Consider the following 13,768-nt stretch of genomic DNA (forward strand, 5'->3'; position numbering starts at 1 on the left):
TGAAAAAGCAAAGGCAAATATCCCAGACCACTTCATCCAAAGAGCACTGCCCTTGGACAGAGGGTGCGGGAACCTGGAGGCAAAGTGTGGGCATTTTGCATTTTGTTGTGAATAGGTCTATGTCTGGGAACCCCCACTTTAGGAAGCAGGACTTGAGGGTGGAGTTCCCACTCATGGACTTGTTGCTTGATCCTGGTGAGGGGTAAACGGATGTTGTGGTGAATGGCCCAATGCCATATTGTCTGAGATAGGCGAGACAGCTGTAGAGTGTCAGTCCCCCCCACCTCCCTTAAGACGTCTCATGACACACCTGACTGAGACGATGACTGGGGCCAAAACAAGAAAGTTGTGTTTGAATATTTTGTATCCTTGCCGCACTGGAATAAGCTAAACCCAGCTGCGTCTTCAGACAGTCCTTACATGGAGTTGGATCTGAAGAGGCTGTAGATGAGATTTTTTGAAGTTTATAGTAAAGCCTAGCTGATGAAGCAAGATTATGGTGACAAGAATGCGATGTAGGCAAAGTTTGAGTGAGCAGGCTTGATAAGTCAGTCATCCAGATATGGGAAAATGTGAATATTTTGTCTGGATAAGTGAGCTGCTACCAATGCTAGACATTTTGAGAACACCCATGGTGCAGTCATTACTCCAAACAGAAATACACTGAATTGGTAGCGTTTGCCTACGATTACAAATCTGAGGTATTTGCACTGCGCTCAATGCATAGAGATGTGAAGGTATGCATCCTTCAGGTTTAAAACTGAGAGGAAATCACTTTGTTGAAAGAGTGTCATCACACCCTGGAGTGTTACCATGTGAAAATGCTCTGACAGGATGTAATAATCTGAAGGCCTAAGATCAAGACTAGGCCTTAACGAACTGTCCTTTTGGGGAATCAGAAAGTTCAAAGAGTATACTCCTGTTCCTTGAAGGTGTGGCGGTACAGGTTCTATGGCTCCTTTTGTTTATGAGAGTGATGTGTTCTGGAGAAATGTTGTGAGTGCAATGGGGAATGTTTAGAGGTGTGGAAATGAGCTCCAGACAGTAAAGATCTTGGATAATACCTTTCACCCAGTCATCTGTTATGTTTTGCCAGGCCGGAAAAAATGGTTTTAGACGTCCCCTCCGACAGATGCTTAGTAATTAGAGGGTGGGTGGGGTTGTGACACGGTTTTGTGGCAGGGGATGAGCCATATGGGAAGGGTGTTTTTCCTCTTCTTTTATTGTGGTTTCCCCTATAGGAACCCCTATAGGAACCTCTATGGGAGCCTCTATGGGAGGACGTGTGCATCTGGCTTTTATGCCAAAATAAGGTGTCCATGGCCATGGTGGTAGGTTTATATAACTGCCGGTGAAAAGAACCACATGCAGCAGGGGTGTGCAAGGAACCCACAGATATAGCCACTTCATTGTCTTTTTTTCTCCTTTCCTCGTGTCTGATCGACCTCTGAGCTGGAAAGATGCTTCTTATCAAACAATACATTAAGAATAGTCTGTTGTACCGCTGGCTTGAATCCAGAAATGCATAGTCACGCATTCTGGTGTAAAAGGACGCTAGTATTTATTCCGCTCGAGGTCGTGTAAGAAGAGTCTAAGGCACAGCAGATAGAACTATTTGAAATAAGCTTGCCCTCGCCGATGATTTCTTGCCCACCCTTTCTGTGCTCCACTGGGTGGTATTGGAGGAGCTCCCCCATCTCATCCAGTGGGCAGTGTCATATCTTGCTAGGATACCTTGTGTGTTAGCTATACGCATATGATTGGCAGGCTGGGCTGGAACCCGCTTTCCAGAAGCATCAAGGAGCTTATGCACCTTGTAAGCAGGTGAAGCATTGCTAGAGGCTACGAATTAGCTATTTTCCTAGCATTAGAAACCACCAGGGAATCTGACCTCTAATAAAAATAGGGTCTGAGAGTGACGCTTTAAACAGTTTTTTCTCTACATGCGGTGTGATGATGCTTGCCCTGGCAGGATCTTTAAAGATGTCCTCCATATGCCTCATCATTCCCTTTCGCGGGTGCAGGGGTGGTGCCTAACTGCCTTTTTGTTTCAATGCCGAAACAGTCAGCACCAAGGTGGTTGATGCCAAGCAGGAACGCAGAGCTTTCGGTGCCTAAGCGGAAGATTGTTGGTTTGGAACCGAACTGGAATGTTTAGGTTTCATTTTCTGTGCAGAGCTCAATGGCGGGGCATCTAAATTCGTTTTTTTTTTTTTGTGCCGACCATGGCCTTATGGCAGTGGTAGCCCACTAGCCTTCGCTTCGGTGGAAGATGCTGTTTTGGGAAGGGTACGGGGAGCCAGTACTCACTGTACACTGCACCGGAGGAAGAGCTTGCATTTCAAGGACCATGTCCACATCCAACTCAGAGTCTTCAATGAAAAAGCTTCTTCCTCAGTTGCTGCGGCCTCTTGTAAACTCTTCCTCTGGCTCCGACTCAACATCTTTTTGTTAGAAGATGCCACAACGGCGGGCCATTCGATCCCTTAGTGTTTTTTATGATCGAAAAGACTTGCGTGCTTTGCAACCCAGTGTTGGTCGGCCCCCGGGAACTTCACGTGGCAGTTAGGGCAAAAACTGAAGGGATCCCATTACATCAGGAGTTTATTCTCTACAGGGGAAAATTGAGAAAATGACAGCCTGAATGTCCTCTGTCTCAATGCAGCAATCCAACAGGTTATTGCTTCTCGTTCCATAACGCAAGGAATGGAATATGCATTTGAAAAAACAATACCAATGGTGGGGAAGGTATCCCGAATGGAAAAGTCTGAAAAAACAGCCTTGACTCTGAGCTCAGTGAAACATGGCCGGATCCAACCGCAGAAGAAAACAATCTAACAGTGGAGTTGATGCCCATGTGCATTACCTGCAAGAGGAGTCACTATACCTCGTGACTTGAAAGACTTTTTGAAGAAAAACAGCTTGAAACCTTTACACAAAAGTTTACTAGATGCTAGGGAATAAAACAAAAACAAAAAAATAATGCGGTGGTGGCTACCAACCAGTATGGGACTGGTTATGCCCCCTCCCCAACTAAAGGGGGTAACATTCTTTCAGCTCTCCCCTGCACACTAAAACATCTTATCCCACGGCAAGCAAGAGGACATTTGATTATTTTGGGTTTTGGTTTTACATTTGGGCAATGAGAGCTTGGCTAAATCTCAAAATCGTTCCACTTGGAATGGTGAGGGCTGCACTTTTTGGACTTTGGGACGCTGCCATGTAGAAAACTCCACAAAACCTAGACACATCTGAAAAATAAACATCTGGGTGATTCCAGGGTGGTGTGCTTTACATGCACCCCACACCATGTTCTTATCCACAATGCCCTGTAAGACTCCAAATTTGCTGGAAATCACATATTTTTCCCACATTTTTGTGATAGAACCTTCCGGAATCTGAAGGAATCCACAAAATTCCTACCACCCACCATTGTCTCATCTATACCGATAAAAATTCTGCCGCACTTGTCAGCCTAAAAATGTATTTTTTCTTCCCAAACTGCACTTTTGTACCCGCTTTGGTTCCCCCTCAATTTCAACATGTTTTTGGCTCTTCCCTGTCACAGGCACTTGACCCACCTAAACAAGTGAGGTAGCATTTTTACCGGGAGACTGAGGGGAACGTTGGGTGGAAATGTGTCCCAGTGCAGTGATCCCACACAGAAATGTGGGAAAATTTTGATTTTTTTTTAGCTAAATTTGTGGTTTGCTGAGGATTCTGGGTAAAAAAACATTGGGGAATCCACACAAGTCACACCTCTCTGGATTCCCTCGGGTGTGTAGCTTTCAGAAAAATTTGGATTTGGTAGGTTTCCCTATATGGCTGCTGAGCCCATGACCAAAAACACAGATCCCCACCTCCCACAAAAAGAGGTAGTTTAGTATTTGATCATTTTGATGTGTCCACATAGTGTTTTGGGGCATTACCTTTTGCGGGCACTAGGCCTACTCACACAAGTGAGGTACTACTTTTAATCGGGAGACTTGGGGGAATGCTGGGTGAAAATAAATTTATGGCTCCTCTCAGATTCCAGAACTTTGTCACCAAAATGTGAGAAAAAAGTGGTTTTTTGGCCAAATTTTGAGGTTTGCAAAGGATTCTGGGCGACAGAACCTGGTGAGAGCCCCACAAGTCTCTCCATCCTGGATTCCCCTAAGTGTCTAGTTTTAAAAAAAAATGCACAGGTTAGGTAGGTTTCCCTATATGCCGGCTGAGCTAGAGGCCAAAATCCACAGCTTGGCACTTTGCAAAAAACAGCTCTGTTTTCTATGGGAAAATGTGATGTGTCCACATAGCGTTTTGGGACATTTCCTATTGCAGGCACTAGGCCTACCCACACAAGTAAGGTACCATTTTTACCGGGAGACTTGGGAGGGGGGGGGGGGGGGGGGGGGGGGGGGTCACACTGGTTGCAGGCAAATGTGTGGCTCCTCTCAAATTCCAGAACTTTGTCACCGAAATGTGAGGAAAAAAGGGAGGGGTTTGGGCCAAAATTTGAGGTTTGCAAAGGAGTCTGGGTAACAGAACCTGGTGAGAGCCCCACAAGTCACCCCATCTCGGATTTCCCTAGGTGTCTGTGTTTCAAAAATGCACAGGTTTGGTAGGTTTTCCTAGGTGCCGGCTGAGAGAGAGGCCAAAATCCACAGCTAGGCACTTTCCAAAAAAACACGTCAGTTTTCTTTGGGGAAAATGTGATGTGTCCATGTTGCGTTTCCTGTCGTGGGCATTAGGTCTACCTATGCAAGTGAGGTACCATTTTTATCGGGAGACTTGCAGAACAAGTGTTAGTGCCCCTTGTCTTTCTCTACATTATTTCCCTTCCAAATGTAAGACAGTGTGTCAAAAAAGACGTCTATTTGGGAAATGCCCTGTAATTCACATGCTAGTACGGGGAAACCAGAATTCAGAGATGTGCAAATAACCACTGTTTCTCAACACCTTATCTTGTGCCCAGTTTGGAAATACAAAGGTTTTCTTGATACCTATTTTTCACTCTTTATATTTCTGCAAATGAATTGCTGTATACCCGGTATAGAATGAAAACCCATGGCAAGGTGCAGCTTACTTATTGGATCTGGGTACCCAGGGTTCTTGATGGACCAACAAACACTATATATCCCCACAACCATAAGTGTCCAGCAGATGTAACGGGATATTGCTTTAACAAAATCTGACATCGCAGGAAAAAGTTACAGAGTAAAACGTAGAGAAAAATGGCTGTTTTTTCACCTCAATTTCAATATATTTTTATTTCAGCTGTTATTTTCCGTAGGAAAACCTTGTAGGATCTACACAAATTACCCCTTGCTGAATTCAGATTTGTTTCTACTTTTCAGAGATGGTTAGCTTTCTGGGATCCAGCATTGGTTTCACAACCATTTCTGTCACTAACTGGAAGGAGGCTGAAAGCACACAAAAATAGGGTATGTCCCAGTAAAATGCCAATGTTGTGTTGGAAAATTGGGTTTTCCGATTCAAGTCTGCCTGTTCCAGAAAGCTGGGAAGATGGTGATTTTAGCACCACAAACCCTTTGTTGATGCCATTTTCAGGGGGGGGGGGAAACACGAGCCTTTTTCTGCTGCCCTTTTCTCCCCCATTTTTTTTGTTTTATAAAAACAACCGTTTTGCTGTATTTTGGCTAATTTCTTGGTGTCCTGCAGGGGAACCCACAAACTCTGAGTACCTGTAGAAGTCCTAGGATGTTGGGAAAAAAAGATGCAAATTTGGCGTGGGTAGCGTATGTGGACAAAAAGTTATGAGGGCCTAAGCGCGAACTGCCCCAAATAGCCCAAAAAAGGCCTGGCACCTGAGGAGGGAAAAGGCCTGACAGCTAAGGGGGTTAAATTGTACAACAATAAACAATTGTTTCTAATACATTAAACCCTTCAGATTGTGCTCACACGATTATTGTACTTTTCCACTTCCTGTCAGAACGGCCTTTGCCTCCTGTTCTGCGTGGCTGAAAACACTGCAGTCTGATCTTCCAAACTGCTCACTTTCTTCTATTTCTTCTTTCAGTACCAAGCTACCGAATTCTTCGCATTACTTGTCCATTGTTAACTCCCTTCATAGTTTATAGGGCCACGAAGCCAATGGGTGAGTGTTCATTCTATAAGCAAATATATGCATATATTAAATTGCCCACATCATTACATACCTTGTTTTCCCATTGCTGCACTGGCAGACCACTCCATTGCTTACAATGATAACTCATTAATGACCCTCAAAGTGCACCGTTTTTTCACTCCTTTTTTGTGTACATGAACACCTAGCTGTTGTTCCTTTGTCTACAATTACACAACACCTGGTCTTCAGCTTGCAGAGTTCTAACACTTCTGCTCCTCTGCCTCAACTGTATTTCCCTCGCATTTATATACCATATCTGCTCCGCTATTAGAATAGCTGCATTTTTCATACGCCTACATTCACTGCCGCATCATACCTGGCGCTTAAACTGCCTCATTAAATCAATACTGTAAGCAACATTTTATAGAAAGGGTAGGTAGCAATCAGTGAATCAGTAACAGCACAAAGGTTCTGATAGAAAGGAGTGTGGCACCAAAGAATGAAGATGAGCAGCAGAAATGGAGGCAGATTTCCAACGAATTAGCTTTTATCAACTTACATTTTTGCCCGTACTCTCTACGTACGCTCATACTCCTCACAGTCTTCCTTTTCTTCCCCATCACTATCTTACAAAAAACTCTTACCTTTGCAGTTTTCCTCAGACTGCGCAGGATGTTCTTCCTCCAAGGATCCTCTGGGTCGGTTTCATATGGAATAACTGCGTTATCTCCCTTTGAACTAAGATCGTCCTCCTTTTTCTTAATGTGCCCTAGTTCATCATCACTTCCAACAGTTACACTGGGTCTGTAGCTGGCAAATCTCCCTAACTTAGGACACTTGTTCCGATACAGTAGAGGTTTACTCACAATGGACATCTTCCGGCGCTCCAAAGAGCTTGTGTCCATTTCACTATCGGACCCATTCCCACTGCCATTGGGTTGTGGTTTGTTGATATTGCGGATGGTGATAATCTTTCCCTGGGTGCTATCATGTGGCACAGAATAGATATTTTCCTCTTCACTCCTGGGCTTCACCACAGAGTCCATGGGCTCCGCATAATCAGATGGATCAAACCCATCCAAAGGCGCCCAACCTACAGAAGACTTTCTCTGAGCATCCCTGCTGGAAGCTTCCAGGTAAGGCAGGTCTGCCTTACAAATGTCGAAAGGTGTGGGAGGCTTTGGTTTTACAGGTGGAGGTACTTTGTTGCTCAGCTTGCTTTCAAAAGTGTTCATGACAGAGATGTAAGAAAGACTATCATTTCCGTCGAGCTCATAGTGCTTGCAAGGATCTTTGGGCAGAGATGCAAGGTAGGGATCCTCTCTCATAAAGATCTGATGGGATGGTAGCTCAGGGTCATCTTCGGAATCATGGAGAGTGGAGTTGCAGAGGGGCGAGCCAGCACGGGGTGAATTAAACACCTCCTCTGTGGCACTGCAGGCCTCAGCAGTGTTGTCATACATGTGTGTTGCTTCTATGATGTTTCTCTTTTCCACCACATCTTTGAAAAAAGGGCTAAAGATCTCAAGCTTAGGTTGAACTTTGCTAAAAGGGATGGTTGTAAACTTGCCATCTATATCCTGAGCTATTTCCTCACCCTCAGTTAGTTGCTCTCGACTCACATCATTGTCTAGAAAGCCAGTCAAACCATCAGTGAGTGCCACAAGTTGAATAGGTATGATATCCTGAACTTCACATAGGAAGGCACGCAACATTGCCATGGATGCCCTACGTTTGGCAGAATAGAAGACAATATATCCATGAACCAAGCGGCTTTTTCGAACACTAAAAGAAGAATGGTATGAAAGGACAGACAGTTCAATCCGCTTTTTCTGAGTTCCTATTTGCAATTCTAGGAGCACAGAATTGCTGCTAGCACTCTGGGAAGGCCTGCAGGTTGGAGATTTAAGGATAGGTAGCAAAATGTCTTCTGTGTTGAATGGATCCCCACACATTAAACACATAACAATGCGAAGGTCACAGTCACAAAGGTCTTTTATGCTGGATGAGGAACTCACAAGATTCAAGTTTCTCTTCGATTCTAGAAGGCCCCTCAGTACCTGACTAATGTGTTTTTCATTAATATTACGTCCATATCCAATGCCTGTTGAGGCTGGATCAAGAAACATGCACTGAAGCTTGCTTGCAGTATGCATCCCTTGCTGTATTAGACTGTGTGCTGTTTCCCCACTTGTGTCACCCCCTCTCTTGTTTACAAGGATTAGTGTCAGTGGCAGATGAAGTAAATAATTGTCCCTACGTCCCATACTGGATTCTCTGTTTTTTTCAATACTTTCAACTACATAAGAGAGGGACTCCTTAGAGTTATAGAGACAGAGGCATCCATGGGGCTGAAATGTTGGTGTTTGAAAGGAATTAACAGGAAGTCGTACATTCCCCTCAATGGGTCTCAAGGACAGTTCATACATTTTACCCTCTATGACAAATTTGTCATCATTTGTGCAAAGAGCCCGGATCTCATTTGCCAGCTCTCTTGCCAGTCCATCTTTCCCCAGAATAACAAGGTTGATCCTATCTACGCTGGAGTCCGAAAGGGCATTATTTGGGTAGCGATCAAAGGACCTTATAAATCTAGAACTAATTAACTGTTCAATTTTAGTGTCTACACAAACAGGATTGCTAGGGCAGGTGTCCTTTGTAGGGTGAAACAAAAAGTGAATGTGCTTCAAGATAAGAGCATCACGCTCCGCCTGCAACTTCTGTAAAGCCTTAAATCTCTGCTCTTCCCCAAGAACCTCTTGAATGACGCCCATTTTCTCCTTGCTAGGTTTAGCATCAAGCCCTAGCTCATAAAACAACTCTGAATACTCCAGCAGCAGCTCCTGAAACTCTTCCTTGGCTTTCTCAATTATTTCTTTTTGGTGTTTGCTATATATCTCCATATAAACAGATTCATCTAGCCACTGGTAAAATTCCTCACTCATGATAAAGCTGCGAGCCTCCTCCCAGGGTTTTCCAGGCGTTATGAACAAAGACCTTTCTAGATTGTCTTTGAAAGAGCTTCTCATTTCTGCCCTTTTCCTGGCATTTCTCAGCTTCTCCAGATGGGCTCCATAGATATCTTCCACAGCCTGGGTTTTGGTAAGATCATACGGAATGCGATCATCCTCTGTGTTGTCAATGTGACTAGTCATGTCCCATGGGGTCTCCTCCAGAACTACGAACCACTTTGAGAATTCTGACTTTGTTTCCAGCAGTTTGGCCACTTTACCCCAGCTTAAGTGGTCTATTTCCTCAAGGTTAGGGATCAGGGCATCCAATGCATTGGGAAAAATTTCATGGTAGGTTCGCCGCCGTCGTTCAATATGCTCCTGCTTAAGGCGCAATGCATGCTGGGTAAACAGCTTCTTGGCTTTTAGAGTCCCTTCAAGATAAACATACTCCTGAAATTCTGAGCAAGTTTTCATACGGCAGCTAACATTCAACCATGTCTCATTGTGGTTCTTCACCAGACGACTTATAAGCCATTCATACTTGTCCTTTGCAGCAGCGATCTGCTGGCTCTGCTGCTTTAGAGCCTCAAAATAGGGGATTATTTTCGTCCTTCCCCTACTCTTATCGATCAGCTGCACTAAAGTGCTGAAAGCCAAGTCCACGTTCACATTAGATCGAGCAGACGTCTCCACTACCTGAAGAGCTTTTTTGCTTAAGGCAAAAGCGTGCGCATCTCGAATGTACCGTTCTACCCCTTCATCGCACTTCATTAGAACTACCACAATGGGTTTTTTTGTTTTTGCAAGTTGATTGTAAAGGTTTAAAACAAACTTCAGCTGATCGTCAAAGTTTCTGTTCATACCCCTGCTGACATCAATGCACAGGAGGAAGCCATCAATCAACAGCTTTCCATCTGGCATCTGCTTCTGCTCAAAGTCCTGCTCCAGCCCAAGTTGATCAGTGCAAAAGTACATGAGCTTCTCAGCTGATGCCAGTTTAGTGGCTGCAGCTCGCTTAATGTACGGCTGCAGGGCAGTACTGCGGTGGGGCTGAAAGGTCTGGTCATCAATAAATTCAGTCTGTTCCACAACATGGATTTTGCACTCCACGTAGTCCTCCAAGGAACGCACAACCTCTCCCCAAAACAGGAAGTGGTCATTATTGACCACCCGTCCCCCGAAGTCACTTGTGCTGAGAACAGAGGTGTGGTCAAGGTAAAAGTTGTCTGCACTTGGTCGCACAAAACGATTGCACAAGCATGACTTGCCAATGCCGCACTGTCCCTTCTCCTTCTCAGTTCCAGACAATCCCACCACACTGATGTTGTAGGTAGGGATGCGGACATCTTGCTTCCTTGCCATCATCATAATCCTTCACTCATCCTGCCCAAAGCATTTGCAGCCAATTGGTTGTACAATTCCAGTGCCCCATGCACAGGCTGTCAACCAGATGAAAGAGGAAGAGAGAAGTTATCGCAGTGTTCTTAACGCCTGGATTGCTTTTCTTATGGCCTCCATGCTTTTCTTACTGGTCTTCATCACTGATCAGGTTATGTTTCCCCTAAAAACAAAAGCAAAAGAGTCATTATCAAGATGCTATAAAATAAGACCAACAAACAGAAGTAGTTTAAGGATTAATAAAAGTTTAAAGAAACAAGGCAGATGGTAGTGAGATCATTTAGAATTATGTTTTGTGGAAATACAGAGGTAGGAACAAAAATCAAGAACTAAACATAATACTTTCTAAACAGGAAAGTTTAATAGATACAATCATGAGGCCGAATGATTAGTAATATCTAATATCTAAGATGGCATCAAAACAGATTGCTTTAGTAGGCCTTAATATATACATTACTCATTATCCCTTTTCATATTATTAGTTAATTTTTGAAAAACAAATTAAAGCATGTTATTGAAAGCCACAGGTTAATTACTAGACTGCACTGTTTTGATGAATGGAGAAGAAATTAAAGGAAATGCTTTCTTAAGTCGTAAAAAAGAAAAAAAAAAAAAGAAAAAAAAAAAAGGAGTTTCAGTGCATACAGTGTCTTTTAGGCAGACCATTTAGTCTTTAGAAAGTGAGAGGGTTTTGAAAACCCTCCTTTCACTCTGGGTCCATCAGGAACAGTGGCACATCATCTCAGTATAACGCCACTCTGCAAGGTTCAGCTAAAAGGCCATGTTCACAATTAGAATGTTCAAGATTTATCTTTCAAGAATCATATACAGCTAAACAAATGGCAAAACTCTTCTGTTTGGTTAGGAATTACCACTAAATGCACTGATTTTATGCTCTGAGACTGATTAGTTGGTAAGAAAGAAATATGATAGATCTGGCTTTCTTTGGATGAAATTCATAATTAACAGGTATGATTACATATCTGTGAACCTGACAAAGTTTTCTTACCCGTAATACTATTTCTCCTTCAGGGGAATCTCGAATTTAAATAATAAGGACGGGATAGTCCTGCCCACTTGAATCCTGGAACAACTCTTTAAAAATATATCTTCTTTTGTGTTTCATTTTCGCCTTACATCAAGAAGACAATATTTTCATTTTCATATCCTTACGAATTGGTGAAACTATAAAACTGCTATATTGGCCAGATCATTTAATTTACTTTTAAAAAGGCCAAATGAATAATATTTAGCAATAGAAAAGTTATCAGAAAAAGGGAACCTCTCTGTAAAAAATAAAAAATAAAAATCATTTAAAAAACTTTTTCCCCAAAGAAATGGGGTAAAAGGAATCGGAGACATATAGGCACTAGCACTGCACCCTTAAGGACTCAAATCCCTACAGGATGATGCTCAACAGCTTCCAGCTACCTCAGTCCTTTTTCAACCATTCCACCAGGGAGAAGGGAAGGTTGCTTACGATTTCAAGGGAGAATGTCCTGAAGCGATTACAGATAAGAGACTTTTCTTTCTCCTTCACAGGATCGCCATTAATGATCAGAAGCACTGAACAGAGTAGCGAGCCCACCCTTAGAACAAGCATTGCCAATACCAATATATTTTGCCTATGCAAAATATATTCACTCCGTCAATGATTTTTACATGGTGTGCAACATGGCTTAAAGTAGTGGTTCCCAACCATTTGACACCTGAGGACACCCACTAAAACAGTACTGGAAGCTGGGGACTCCCAAGCAATGTATACGATTTAAATTTCAAACATTTTAACAGCAATTCACAAAAAATACACAAACAAGTATACACCAAACAAATACTTGAATTACTAAAGATATAATAATTTTAGATTGCAAAAATATAAACATTTTAATGGGAAGGTGGGAGATGCATCTCAGCGACTAACTTTTCAAAGTTGGGTTTTATTTAGGGAGCAGACTCCTCAGGTCAGATTCTACATTACACAAGCGAATGTTTTTTTTTTTTGTTAGGTCTAAAAGAAATGAGAATTATTTTTTTATTTTTTTAAACAAAAATGAGGTGCATACACGAAGTAAAACCATAAGGGCCTCTCTCATTTCTACATAGCCTCTCTGACTCATGTAACATTTGTTTTATAGTACCTCTCATAAGGTGTCAGAGAACTTTACAAAGGACTATAAGGTGTAGGCTTCACATGTCAACCATACTGGTAGGCATTTTCTAAGACTGCTTGGTCTGGGGAAGCACTAACTCAGGATTCAGAACATAACACAGTGGTTAGCACTGACGTTAATAATAAGAATGTATTTCAGCACTCCATCCATCTATCCATCATCCTTTTGTGTTGCTCCTGTGGTTGTTGAAGCTGGCAGTGGACTGTTGAGCCTATTAGCACCCCAGATGGTGACCATCTCCTGAAATGTGCTAATGTCACAAACCAGAGAAACTCTTGCAAGTGAATCAATCATGGTGAGAACTTCCTTGTGTCAGAGGAAGTCATTGCTGTGGAATAAGAATGCGTCCTAGACCAATGTTTTCACTTAAGTGACTGTCTAGAAGAGGAGGTATATTTAGAATGCTGAGTGTGACTTCTATCTCATTCTTGATCTGGGACGAGATCAGGACCTAGGTGGAGACCACAATGTGCTTGGTGCTACAGGTGGTCTCGATGGAGACAAAAGCGCCAAAGGCACAGGAGAAAGAGGAGAAGGAGAAGGAGTAGTCACTGACGGAACAGTGTTGTGTAGTTGAAAGCAGCAAAGAAAGATGATCATACGGAGATTACGGAATGATAACTGGGGATGATGGTCTTGGTTGAGAATAAGCTTGACTAGTCACAGTCAGATGTCACTGGTAATCTTCTTGCCTTCACTGATTTGTGTACGGAAAATAAAAATAACTGTTGTACCTTTATGTGGAAGGGTCCTTCATAATTGAATGTCTCCGTTTCAACGATGACCCACGCCTGGATGGAAAACAAGTTGGAACTGTTACTCGCCTGGACCTATAAGTCCTCAATGTCAAAAAGGACAATTGTCTTTTTCCTAAGTGGTGTCCTTTATTGGTTCTCCTTCTAGTGGAGTCCTCACAGAGGGGAGGTAGAGCACTGATAAAAAACGGACCCTCTCCTCACTCTTGCAGCTTCCCAGCTCCTGCAGATAGGGCCTCTTGAGATCTGGGAAGCTCCATCTTAACATTGAGCTGAATCTTCTCCATGTCCATCAGTGCAGGACTGGAACAGGTCCTGCAGTGGTGACAACTATCTGGGATGTGACTGGCAAGAAGGAAAAATATGCACAAATTATGGGGTCCGAATTTCCCTTTTTCCTGCTACAAGCCGGTACTTTGG

The 13,768-nt window shown here is 43.0% G+C and overlaps 1 protein-coding gene across 1 annotated transcript in view; it reads right to left on the reverse strand.

Moving 5' to 3' along the window:
* Positions 1 to 13,768, reverse strand: part of ARHGAP35 (Rho GTPase activating protein 35) — a 425,684-nt gene that overhangs the window by 275,327 nt on the left and 136,589 nt on the right. The window contains exon 2 of the mRNA XM_069207659.1: positions 6,715 to 10,585. Within this exon, the coding sequence (XP_069063760.1) occupies positions 6,715 to 10,392 (3,678 nt within the window). The 5' untranslated portion in view covers positions 10,393 to 10,585. The remainder of the gene's footprint in view (positions 1 to 6,714; positions 10,586 to 13,768) is intronic.

The sequence above is a fragment of the Pleurodeles waltl genome, chromosome 9, assembly GCF_031143425.1.
Source record: "Pleurodeles waltl isolate 20211129_DDA chromosome 9, aPleWal1.hap1.20221129, whole genome shotgun sequence".
In the NCBI taxonomy this organism is placed as follows: domain Eukaryota; kingdom Metazoa; phylum Chordata; class Amphibia; order Caudata; family Salamandridae; genus Pleurodeles; species Pleurodeles waltl.